Genomic DNA, 12,204 nt, shown 5'->3' with positions numbered 1-12,204 from the left:
TTTTGCAAAATCAAAATATCTTGCATCACAGAAGCACAAAAGCTCAACATACAGTGTGCAATGCAGATCCTGCAAAAAAAAAAACATCCAAGTACAAGACTTAGGTTATGTATTATATTTTCATCCATTCAAACCACACGGTATTCAAAATTACACGGAACACGTGATGCTTGAGATCCAACTACTCATTCATTGGACAATCATAGAGATAATTTCATTGAACAATTTCTCTAGGCTCGCCTTGGAAATTTACCTTATCACCTCCACTCAGATGGAAGGCCTTCCCATCAAGCATGCCGTCGACTTCAAATTATAATGATTACGAAGTCCCATTATATCCTCAAGTCTTTAGTCTATAGCAGTTTCTTCTATAGTTTCAAGCCCATTGTCTTGTCCAAATCAAGTGCCTCGATCTAAAAGACAAACAAAGAATATTTTGACCATGAATTTATAAATTTTTGATTTTAGACGTTTGGATGCTAAACATGTTTAGATTTGGGCAATACGGCTCTTCAGTTCAAAACTCAGTTGGAGTTTAGACTCCAATTGTAATTTATATAAATTAGTATAATTTCCTAATAGTACTTGAGAATTGAACCGTTTTGCATATATGAGCAAAGTTTCAGAAAAGCCATAATGAACTGTTTTACATACATGAGCAAAGTCTTAGAGAAGCAATAATGTACCTGTACCTTCCATATTTTTTGTTGACCAACCAAATGAAAATGGGTTAATGAACCTAGCGGAAATTAAGCATGTAGCCTTTATAGACGGAGTAAGGCATGGTGTACAAATTCTGCAAAAAAAAAAAAAAAAAAAAAAAAAAAAAAAAAAAAAAAAAAAAAAAAAAAAGCCATGGATATCCTGAAGAATGAGATATGCTATATTTTACACCAAAAATAACCATAAATTCAGTGCACGATCGATGGAAGGAAGAGCTCAAATTGTTTCAAATATCACTAAGTTAATTACGGTAACCTTTGTTATGAACAAACTAAAATTTCTCATCATGAGAACACAATACCAAGAAAGCAAGTCACATTTGGATTGAACACAAAATCAACTCAAAATCAGAATCTTTGGAACAATGATAACAATCTCTTTTCCACCCTCTTTCGACTTTTATTAGAGGTAGTTTTAGTTAGTGAACTTAACAAACCAAAACAACTTTGCGGTTCAAAAGATGAGAAAGAACAAACTCAAATTTAGTTTATTAACCAAACGACACTTTTCAATCTATTATGCAATTTTCAAGGCGAGTCTATAAACTCCTATCTCAGTAAACTAACTAAAGCATATCAACTGGTGAGCAAGAAAATTCCTCCAAAATTAAAGTAGACACTTTCCATTAATATATTGAACCAATAAAGAAATTACAGACATAAAATGACAACGATAGAAACCAAGATTACACCGTATAATTATTGCATAGAAGCCCAAGATTTGAGTAGCACAAAACAACACATTATAGGGTTATGCAATCAACAAAATTAAATGATGGATCTACTGGCAATACCACTTCTCATCAAGATTTCTATCTAACATAATCAAGGTAAAAATTAATTAAAATAAATAAATAAATTGAATCCCTAACTGTGTCTACAAAATTGAAATAAGAAAACTTAATCATAGCTTCGAAATGTTCAAGTTACATAAAAAAACAAAAAGAAAAAAAGAACGGAAGTGCCTTTGTAAGAGAAGTGAATCAAAGCCAAAAGAGGTTTGGATTGCAGAAGTTAATCAAACCTAAAATAAGAAATCATTTCGATTGCATCCACTTCTATGTCGAAATCTCATCTGTATTTCAGCTATTGCATTGAGTTAATACAATTTCTCATAGTTCATGTGAGTGAGAGAAATGTTATATCAACGAAATTGAAAATCAATTTGAAATCAAAAGTTCATCAATGTATTCCCACATATTACATCTTAACCTATTTTATCACAAAAAAATTCAAATCATACCGCAATTCAATCGACATTACTTAGTAGGCTGCTTTGTCTCCAAATATATCGTGCACCAACAAAAATATGCAAAAATAAAAAAAATCAGAATCAGAGAATATTTTGTGGTAAAGCACCAAATAAAACCGATAAAAATATCAACATAAAAATCAAAATAAGAAGACTTCTCTTGGGAAAGTTCCAAAATACAATACGCATTGAGAGCCTTCCCAGGATAGTTTTTTTTTCTTTTTTCTTTTTAGGTTTATATGGTAGAACATTGAAGGGATTGACAAGCAAAGATAATGGCGTTGTGATGGGTAATATTTTTTTTCCATAATGCATGAACAATTAATTAGTTAGGTTTAAATAGAATGAATTGATTGGTGAAATAATGGTGGTGTTTATTTTCTTCCGTTATGGATGAACAACCCGAGCAGAAGAAGGCAAAGTGAATTCTGATTATGGGCTAAGGCCTATTCCTATGCATATGACAAACATCAAGTTTTGCCATATATGCACCCACTATAGGTATGCCAAACTGCCAAACTCATATGCCTATATGTCAGGAATAACATATAGGCATACACGACAGAGTTTCCATTGAGCGATAGAGATTCTATCGCTTTGCTGAGCGATAGAGATTTTATCGCATGCGATATTCTCTTTATCTCCAGCAATATTCTCTTTATCTCCGAGTAATTTTATATATATATAAATTCTCTTTCTCTCCTACTTTTTCATTATTCTAATATACTTTTATATTTAAATGGTCCCACTGATTATATTAAAATACTAAAACTTTTATAAATACCCCACCACACAAACACAAATATATTTTTTATTCATTAGGGTCCCACCCAACATAATTAAATTATGTTTTTAATCAAGTTTGGCATATCTACCATAGTGGGGAAACTCATTTGCCATGCCACCTGGTATGCCAAACAACATTTTTTTGGCATACCCATAGGAATAGGCCTAAGGATATGACAGACGTTGGACGAGAGCTTAAAAGAAGGGTGCATTCTCAACCACGATTTATCTTTTCTACTTTCTCAGAAACAGAAGCTGTTGATCGGTGTAAAAGGTCCATCCACAACAGTAAGAAAATATTTAAACCAAAACAAAGATGACAAACAACTTTTAAAAGAAAATTTACTTGTTTTTTAAGGTTCTTGTTAACTTGTTTCCATGTATACATGTTAGGGAATAGTAAACAATTATAAATAAGCATTAATTTTATAAATTTGCATTGGAAATGTTGCTATTAGTTTGATGTAAACATATTACAATAAATATTTCGAGATTTACGTCACTACCCTCCAAAGTGTATAAAAAATATCATTTTATAATAGCGGGCCCAGGTCTTCTAAATGGTAAACAAAAATTCTTATAATTAAATTGTTCGATTGATCTTGTGTTTTGAAGCATGATCTACCCTAGTTAGATCGAAATATCTAATCCCTAATCCAACTGACCAAATATGAATCCGCTTAATACAAAATCCCAACAACTTTTACTTGTATAGAATCCCAATTCAGCTTCCGTAAGATACAAGAAAATTTAATGAAGAGGGATGCTTTACCACAACTGTATCAACACTAACAACATCAACAAAAATTTAAAATCTCTGTTTGTGTTGGATATGATCGACTCTATTGGAAACGGATCTTGATGGTTATCCAATTTGATTTTTGAAGAAAAATCTAGTTCCTTGGCCGATTAAAAAAGAAAAATCTTCTTCCTTTGTATATTTTTGTCTCATCAACAAAAGTTTTATATTAATGGATCTAACTGAATTGTTAGTAATAAAAAGATCAAAAGGATTATACATTATAACAAAGATGGAGAAGCAATAGACATAAAAAAAAAGAAGATAAACAGAAGTTTGAGGAAAACAAGTTAGGGAGTTTGTTGTCATTGTATTGACTTATCTTGTTTTGATCGCACAACATAAGGGTATTAGTGGAACATAAATCCCAGTTAACGAGAAAATTTAGTTAATACGATCTTAATGATTGATTTCTATTTCCTAGATAAATAAAAGTCAACAATACCCCTGATAATTTGTATACGCATATACAAGTTAACATGACAGGTTTTTTAAGGACTCAATGAATGTCCGCATTTTTACTTAGGCTAGCGAATTAGGATCCGGATCTGGAACCGTTAAAAACCAGACCCGATTTTCGGGAGGAACCGGACTTATCGGCAGTCCTCTGGATGAAAATGTTCATACAGAATGACATTTAAACCGAAGGAAGGGAAAAGAAAACAAACACTTGCTAGGGCACGGCTGAGATCGACTCTCACAGGTGAAAATCAGTTGATACAGGTAAAGATTTCTCTCTCTCTCACACACATTTTTATGATATTGGATTTTTTGTACAGCTCTAGTTAGTCATAATTTCTAGGGTTTCTTGTTCATTTTTCCGTTTATGTTTTGAATTATGCACAGAAATGGATGAGGAAACCTCAAATAAGGAGACAACAGGAGTTGGTGATGCTGAAGTTGTAATTGACGAGAAAAGGGAAAGTGAAATTATTGAGCCAAAGGTGGGAACGATGTTTAATAGTGTTGATGAGATTTATGAATTCTTTAGAAGCTATGGATACCATATGGGATTTCCAGTAAAGAAACGAACAACAAAGAAGAGTATAGATGGCATACTTAGATACGTGACGTTTACATGTGGACGAGCAGGAAAAGGAGAGAGTTCATCAAACAATTTAGTGAAACCACCGACGTCTCAAGTTGGATGTAAGGTGAAGTTGACGGCAAGTTTATGTGGAGAAAATAAATGGCGGATTAATACTGTTAATCTTGAACATAATCATGGGTTATGTCCTAGTCAAGCTGCGTATTTTCGATGTAATTGGCAGTTTGGGAAAAATAATAAAATGAATCCAGAAGGGGGGAGTGATAGAGGTGTAAATGAGAATGTTTTGAATGTGGAAAGAGAGTGTAGGAGATGTAGTGGGACTATGACTCGTTTACAACTTGGGGAAGGAGATGCATTTGCGATGCAAGAGTTTTTTATGAAGATGCAAACACGAAGCAAAGATTTTTTCTGTAGTATGGATTTGGATGAAGATGGTCGGCTGAGGAATGTGTTTTGGGCAGATGGAAGGAGTAGAGAAGCTTACAAGGAATTTGGTGAGGTAGTCTATCTTGACACCTCATTTTTGGCAAACAAGTATAATATTCAGTTAACATCCCTTGTTGGGGTTAATCATCATGGCAACCTAACTTTGTTTGGATGCGGGTTGGTTTCATCTGATGATACCGGGACTTACGTGTGGTTATTTAGGACCTGGCTGGAATGTATGTCCAACTGTGCTCCTAAAGGAATAATAACGGACCAAGACACAGCCATAAAAATTGCAGTTGAGGTCGTTTTCCCTACTATTAGGCATCGGTGGTGTTTGTATCGTGTAATGAAAAAGATGCCTGAAAAATTAGGCGAACTTTATGGTTCTATCAGTTCTTCTTTGCAAGAAGTGGTATATGATACACAAAGCCCAACAGAATTTGAACAAAGTTGGAATGAGCTGGTTGAAAAGCATGGATTGCGTCATGATGAATGGTTGACTGGATTATACAATGGGAGGGATCGTTGGGTACCATGTTTTGTAAAATCCAACTTTTGGGCAGGGATTTCGGCCACTAAGCGTGATGATAGTATAAATTTGTTTTTTGATGGATTTGTCAATTCAAAAACAACTTTGAAGAAATTTTTTGTGGAACAGTATGATAAGGCACTGAAGAGTGAAGTGGAAAAAAAGAGTCAGCTAGATTTTAGGTCATTTGCTAAAACAGTGCCTTGTATAACTACTTACGAAATGGAGAAGCAAGTGCAAAGGGTTTACACCATCTCAAAATTTAAAGAATTTCAGAAAGAGTTGACAGGAAAGATGTATTGTGATGTAAAATCCATTCAAGAAGGTTCCATGGTCTCGGAGTATCACATACGAGAGGACATTGTGATTGGAGAAGCTAAAAAGAGAATGATGTCTACGATCTCATTTCAGAGGAATGACTGTGAAGTTAATTGCAGTTGTCTCATGTTTCAATTTGGAGGGATACTATGCAGACATGCAATATATGTATTAATCCGCAATGATATTATGTTGCTTCCAGACAGTTACATATTAAGCAGATGGAGGAAAGATGTCAGGAGATATTACACAAGGGTCAAAATTAATGACAGTTGGTCTGCCACTCCTGAACAGCTGCAGTATGATGAGTTATGTCTCGCATTTGCAAAGCTTGCACACTGAGTAGCTGGGGACAGAGAAAGTTGTAGACATGTTTTGGAGTGGATAAACAATCAGAAAACAACACTGGCTACAAAAAGATTAAGTTGCGAAAGTAACCCAGCTCAGAAATGAATCTTAGGAGCAAGTTCAACAAATTATCTTCAGTGCTGCCATGTGTCAATAACAAGAACAGTAGCAATTGGAAGTCCTGCACAAGCTTTTGAAAGGCATTCGATGGTCCAAGTAAGGTCCGAGACTAATCAAGAGCTAAGTTTCAGCGGTATATATATATATAACTAAGAGGCAAAGAAGGATTTAAGCATCGACTGACATGTTAGTAGATCTTCAAAATGATATGCAGTTTGCCGTCAGTTTACTGTGGAGGCCCTTGAATTTCTTTTCCTTCTGAATTCAATCCTCACTATCACATGTGGGAAATGGTGGAAGTTACTATTAAGGTAGGTTTTGACGACTACTTTTCATTTTTTACAGCACCATAGTTTTATCTTTTTTACTTTACCCGCAGAAGATGTTTCATATCTTTGGTTGGCTATTATTCGTCTATTTCTTTAAGTCTTTATTGCTTGGGAAATACAAAATCTTAGTTATGACCAGGACTTTAGTTATCCATAGTTGTTGACTGCTGCTGTGTATAGTCTTAATATGAAGTTCGTATATTACGGTGGTAACATGCAGTTTAAGTGAGACTTCATTTCTCAAAACACTTCTCCAAAAATGTCTAGGGAAAAGGAAAAAATGAGTAGCAAAAATATCATGTAATCTCATTACACTATAATGTTCTTAGGTATACAAATCTTATATTTGCTTCTATTTCACTACATGTCGTGAAGTATAACATCTATTTATAACTATATGAACTCTGTATTTTAACTTAAAACTTGTCTTGGGGAGAACCTTATCCACTGGACCTTTTCCACCCAAATATCAGTTACAATACTTGTCAAAAAAAGAGAAGGTTACAATACTTATCTTGTTTAGGAACCTATCGATAAAAGGATATCGTTAAAGTTCCTGTAGGAGAGATAGATCAGAGTTCAGTGTGTATGGGATCTTTATCATAAGACTTTATGAGTGAAGTTTCTAGTATCTTATCAGCCAGGCAGTCAGCGGAAGGTCGGACCATCCCATAGTGGAAGCCCATCGCAGAATTACAGTAAGTCTCTGCTGTTCCATCTTCTCTTTCAAGGTTTACGTTGTTTAGGACAATGTTTTTACAAGGGACTGTGTCGCTGCAGGCAAATTTCATCGCCTTTGCCGTCTTTGATGTTCCTGAGATGTTTCGGTATACGATTTGGCTAATTTCCACAGCTGACGTCTAACATTGCAAAATCAAGATCAAGAGTTAATTTTTTTTCTTCGAACTTGTATAGTCAATAGCAATGCGAGTAAACAATTATGATGATCAATGAGAGCTATGTGTTCGATAGGCTAGTTTATGGGTTTGATATGGTCAAGAAAGAGATGCGCAGAATGCAACATCTTACTTAGTAGATACCTTACCTGATTTTTGCAACTCTTAGGCGAATCGCAGTAGAACTGGTCAATGATGATAGGGTTGGCAACGTCCTCCATCCTCACGTTCTCATAACGTACTGCACGAACGAACCCAGACCCACCCTGTTCCAGGTAACCACGACACTTCTCATTAAATCATGCATATCCTTCTGAGTGCCCTGCACTTGGAATTGGGTAGGATTTAACACTTACCTGCCAGGTTTTGATCCTGAGTCCATTTGTTGTTCCCTTAAGAAATGCTGTGTTCACAACCACGCCTGAGACTACGCCTGTGCTGTTGTCTTTTCCGAGGCTCCCTATGCTAGCATTGAAATAGAAACAACTTTCAAATTCATGTTTCTCTTTTCTTAGCATTTGGGTATCTTCGTGCAATGGGAATGATTTTTATGTATATAATTTGATATGTGTTTGCTTTAATTCTCGCTTAAGAGGAGTATATGTAGATACCTGATTCCGTGGCCGGGGCCACAGTAAATATTCTTCATCTTGATTCCTGTACTTCCATTAACTATGGAGATACAATCATCCCCTAAAAAGCACAACATAGAAATGATATTTAAAACTATGTAAAAGTGAATGCTATTGATTATAAGATTATGTTAGTTAACCTCAGTTTTATGAACAATATCCTGTGAGCATGGACTTAGCTATGCTACCAACTAACCTGTTCCGATTTTGCAGTTCAGCACCCCAACATTGGTCGATTTAGTGATATGGATACCGTCGGTGTTTGGGCTGGTTCCTGGTGCAGAGACTTTGACATTGGTTATACGCACGTTGTCACAGTGAGAGATGACAAAATTCATTTGTTGGCCGTTCTGTATGGTAAGACCCTTCACATTCACTGCCGAGCTAGTGTCGATTGTCAGTGCCTACATCCATTCGTTTTTATTATGTTACTTATAGTATTGCAAATAGTACTGTGTTTTTTCTTTTTATAAAAAACTCCAATAAACATGTCCAACTGTTTCTTACCGATGGTGCTTCTCTGCATGGCTGTGAAAAATAAAAAAATAAATCGTATATTAGAGCAATGCAAATGAGTTTATATAATATTTACTTCTGGATGCGTCTGAGCGAAAAAAAGATAAAAAATATTTGAACTCACATTTGTCTTGTTTCGTTTGCAAGATGAATCCCACCACTTTTGACCTGAGCCATCAATAACACCCTTACCTTGAAAACTTATTCTCTTAAGTTTGGAGAAATTAAGCCAGATCCTGGGGTTCTGTTTATCCCAGTTATTTGGCTCATCTGGTGCTACAATTGTTCCATCTATCTGCACAATCATTAAATGTTATAATAAGCTTTTTTTTTTGTCTACAATATAAATCATTTTTATGTAAATAGTAGACTTCTGCACACGATTAAGAAATGTTATTACCCGAACGATTAATTTATCAGCACATGGTCCCTTAAATCTGGTAGCATTCACAAGATAGATCTTTCGTTCAGGCACTAGTAAAACTGATTTTTGTGTAGAACATACTTTCTCCCATGCACTAACAAAGGCCTGCTCATACAAAAGTTTCGGTCAAACGAGACAGGAAGCAACAAACTAATAGGGATGTGGAAGCAATTTTTTTTTTTCACCTGAGTATCATCAGAGATTCCATCTCCAACTGCACCAAAACTATCTACATTCACAAGAACCTTACCACCACCTCGGCTTTCCCATCCTGGCATCTCCAGAAAATCTCCTTCGATATCATCTTCAAGATCAATATCAAGGTTTTCTATAAACTCATCTTCGAAAAGGACTGAATTGTCAGGTCTGACCTCTTCTGCAACTACTACATGAGCTCCAATGAACAGTATAAGAATGGAAAAGATTAAGAATACTCTCTCCATGTTTTTAAAGTTGCTTATGGTTTCTTTGGTGATGGATTATTATAATTCAAAACTAGACACGGGTTTGTATGTTATATATGGAAGATTAATGGTGAAACAATGAATGATTTTTTAGTGGGCTTTCATAGATGGCTTGGCTTTGAAGAAGGAGATGTGAAAGTGTGTTTTCTTTTTTATTTTCAACATAACTAGACTTTAAGTACAAGGGAAAAATCTTTAGAGTAGTTTTTTGCTTTACTCTTCCATTTGCGCACTTAAAACTTACCACTTGACTCAACTATTTTTCTTCACAGTGAAATTACATTACAGTATTAGGTCATCACCTGACATATATGAGCACCAAACCAGGTATTGCATAATTGACTTGTGTTGAACTCTACAATTGTGTAATACTAAAAAATAGTAAACATTATGAATAGTTTATTACTACTATTAAAGGTGACCACAACTTTTGGTGCAAAGCCCTTTTGTCATTTCCATCCTTTGGAGCATGCTGGTTGTACATATCAATCACGTCCTCATTTCTTTTTGCTAGTTTGTACTTTGTGCTAAGAAGTTTAACATAGACCCAGTTTAATGATGTTTGCTTGTTTAGGTTAAGTTCACTTTCGAGGATTCATTTCTATCCTTGGAACTTGATAGAAACAAATATTTCATTTTTTTTCTTTTTCATCACCAAATTTAAGCAAGAATTATATCCTTAAAAGCCATTTGTTGGCAAGTCTAACATCCATCTTTCTATAGTTTGAATTTGCGGCCCCTCTTTATTCATTGTTTCTTTGAATCCATATTCAATATTAAGAAAACTAGGACTATTACTTTTTACCCAAGTAAGTAATACTCAAGAAATACATACCTCGTTGCCGTTGGCCTTGGCTCACTTGTAGATAGTATTCAGTCAATCGCGTATTGGTTTACCCATGATCTGAGTGCAGAACTCACCAGCACCATATTCTCTAATTTTCTTGTCCGAGTTGCGTCCAACTACTTACAAGACAAAGATTTTGTTTTCAATAGGTGTTAAACTTGTTAAGAATACAATATCTCATCCATGATTTCTGTCGAACTGTATAACCAAACTCCTATTTCAATTTAAAGTTGACACTAATGTCCCTCATTCTCATTGAATTCTCTGGATCCTCAGTTTCAGAATAGAATATTGAAGTCTGCAAATAAGCTGCTGGATTATCTGGCTCAAGTTCTGTTAATGTTTCTGCAAATAAACTGCCGATCAGTTTTGAAACCAAATCTAATCACTTAAGGAATGACGCATACTGCAGCCTGTAAAACATCGCCGAAAAAGATGAAGCTTTTAGTTTGTGAAGAAAGTCACATTATCGGGTCCAACTCCTTCATCCACCATCAAACCAAACAACTCGGTCACATATTTGTGATCCCACAATGCAACAGCAAAGTCATCAGCGAGTTGCAGCATTCCGGTGTTATCTCTGCATTATCATAAAACACTGATACAGAGTTCTCGATCTTCCCACAGTTTCCATACATGTCGATCACTGCAGATTGAAAATGAACACTTCCTTGGTCAAAGCCATCTTGCAGGACATAGCAATGAATTCGCGTTCCAAATTGAAGATTTTAGGCTTCACTTGATAAATTTAAGAATGCTACAAATGTGCGTATTGGAGGCTTCCTTCCCCATAGAGTTAAAGAACTCGAGAGCCTCAAGTGATAAACCATTAACAGCATGGACCGAAATAATTCAATAGACTTCTTCTTTCCACATACTCAAATCGGATTAATTCAACAGACTTCTTCGAATTGACCAAACTTCCACAGGCTGAAACTAAACAAATTTGAAGGAACCCATCCCACCTTTACTACATGGCACTGATGGCAGTGAAACTGTTCTCCTTCAGCCAAGGACCGTCTGCTACTACCTCCATGAATCAAATAGCTAAGAGTAACAGCATTTGCCTCAACACCATCATGTTGCATCCTGACGAAGAAATCTAGCAACAAATTTGAATATCTCAATTCGCATAAACCACGCAGAACAACATACATGTCCCCAAGTTCTCAGGTAATTCATCAAATAGCTTTAAAGACACATTAGGAATCCCACAGCTTGCATATAAAGATCAAGCAGAGCTGATCCAACAAACAAATTTGAATCAAAACCAAGTAAAATTACCGTGCAATGAAAACAGAACCATTACAGACATTCAAAACTGATGAGAACGTTGACCGGTTCCCTTTCCTTCCTTCAGAAACCATTTCCTTGTAAAGAACATAAGTTAAGACTCTTTTGAAAATCCATGGCGAGCGTGACCTGCGACAAAAACAGCGTCCTGGTCCTGGACCGCCATTGAATTAAACAATTTAGCAGCAGCAACCATATTTAGTTGAACTGTTCATTTTCTGGTTATTATACAACATTCTTATAACTCAATTCATAACCTGCCAAAACCAAGGTAGAAGATGCAGATAGGAAAGTAAGTTTAGGTACTGATGTTGTTATGGTCCTAGCAAAGAAGAGTTAAGTTCTTAGATGGCATTACTTATGATGGTTCCCGAGTGCCCAAGGTCTTACAGATAAACCTTCGCATAAGGGAGTACTAGTAAATTTAGAGAGATCAATTTATAAGGGCA

General features: G+C 35.5%; 2 protein-coding genes and 1 long non-coding RNA gene across 7 annotated transcripts; 1 reads left to right on the top strand and 2 right to left on the bottom strand.

Moving 5' to 3' along the window:
* Window positions 1-298: 298 nt before the first annotated feature.
* On the bottom strand, window positions 299-2,165 carry LOC113298914. The gene is made up of 3 exons (XR_003334474.1): window positions 1,966-2,165; window positions 687-796; window positions 299-413 (listed from the first exon to the last, which is right to left on the bottom strand). It is a non-coding gene; the product is annotated as an uncharacterized LOC113298914 (long non-coding RNA).
* Window positions 2,166-4,141: 1,976 nt separating this feature from the next.
* Window positions 4,142-8,713, top strand: LOC113300081 (protein FAR1-RELATED SEQUENCE 6-like). Of its 5 annotated transcripts, none has more exons than XM_026549254.1 (5): window positions 4,142-4,282; window positions 4,406-6,455; window positions 6,569-6,665; window positions 7,324-7,854; window positions 8,425-8,713. In XM_026549254.1, exon 2 carries the CDS (start codon window positions 4,408-4,410, stop codon window positions 6,226-6,228), a length of 1,821 nt encoding a protein of 606 aa, XP_026405039.1. In that variant the 5' UTR covers window positions 4,142-4,282; window positions 4,406-4,407; the 3' UTR covers window positions 6,229-6,455; window positions 6,569-6,665; window positions 7,324-7,854; window positions 8,425-8,713. The 5 variants fall into 5 exon arrangements, with proteins under 5 accessions (XP_026405039.1, XP_026405038.1, XP_026405041.1 ...); XM_026549253.1 differs by having other exon boundaries at window positions 4,406-6,665; window positions 7,324-7,381; window positions 7,464-7,854; XM_026549256.1 differs by lacking the exon at window positions 7,324-7,854.
* Window positions 6,958-9,646, bottom strand: LOC113300082 (probable polygalacturonase At1g80170). The gene is made up of 9 exons (XM_026549257.1): window positions 9,337-9,646; window positions 9,128-9,256; window positions 8,852-9,022; window positions 8,719-8,739; window positions 8,408-8,615; window positions 8,191-8,272; window positions 7,936-8,044; window positions 7,729-7,845; window positions 6,958-7,543 (listed from the first exon to the last, which is right to left on the bottom strand). Exons 1-9 carry the CDS (start codon window positions 9,592-9,594, stop codon window positions 7,256-7,258), a joined length of 1,383 nt encoding a protein of 460 aa, XP_026405042.1. The 5' UTR covers window positions 9,595-9,646; the 3' UTR covers window positions 6,958-7,255.
* Between the last annotated feature and the right edge of the window lie 2,558 nt (window positions 9,647-12,204).

The sequence above is a fragment of the Papaver somniferum genome, chromosome 7 (genome assembly GCF_003573695.1).
Source record: "Papaver somniferum cultivar HN1 chromosome 7, ASM357369v1, whole genome shotgun sequence".
In the NCBI taxonomy this organism is placed as follows: domain Eukaryota; kingdom Viridiplantae; phylum Streptophyta; class Magnoliopsida; order Ranunculales; family Papaveraceae; genus Papaver; species Papaver somniferum.
The sequence above is the reverse complement of the archived record's forward strand: the minus strand, read 5'-3'. Positions and strand labels throughout refer to the sequence as shown.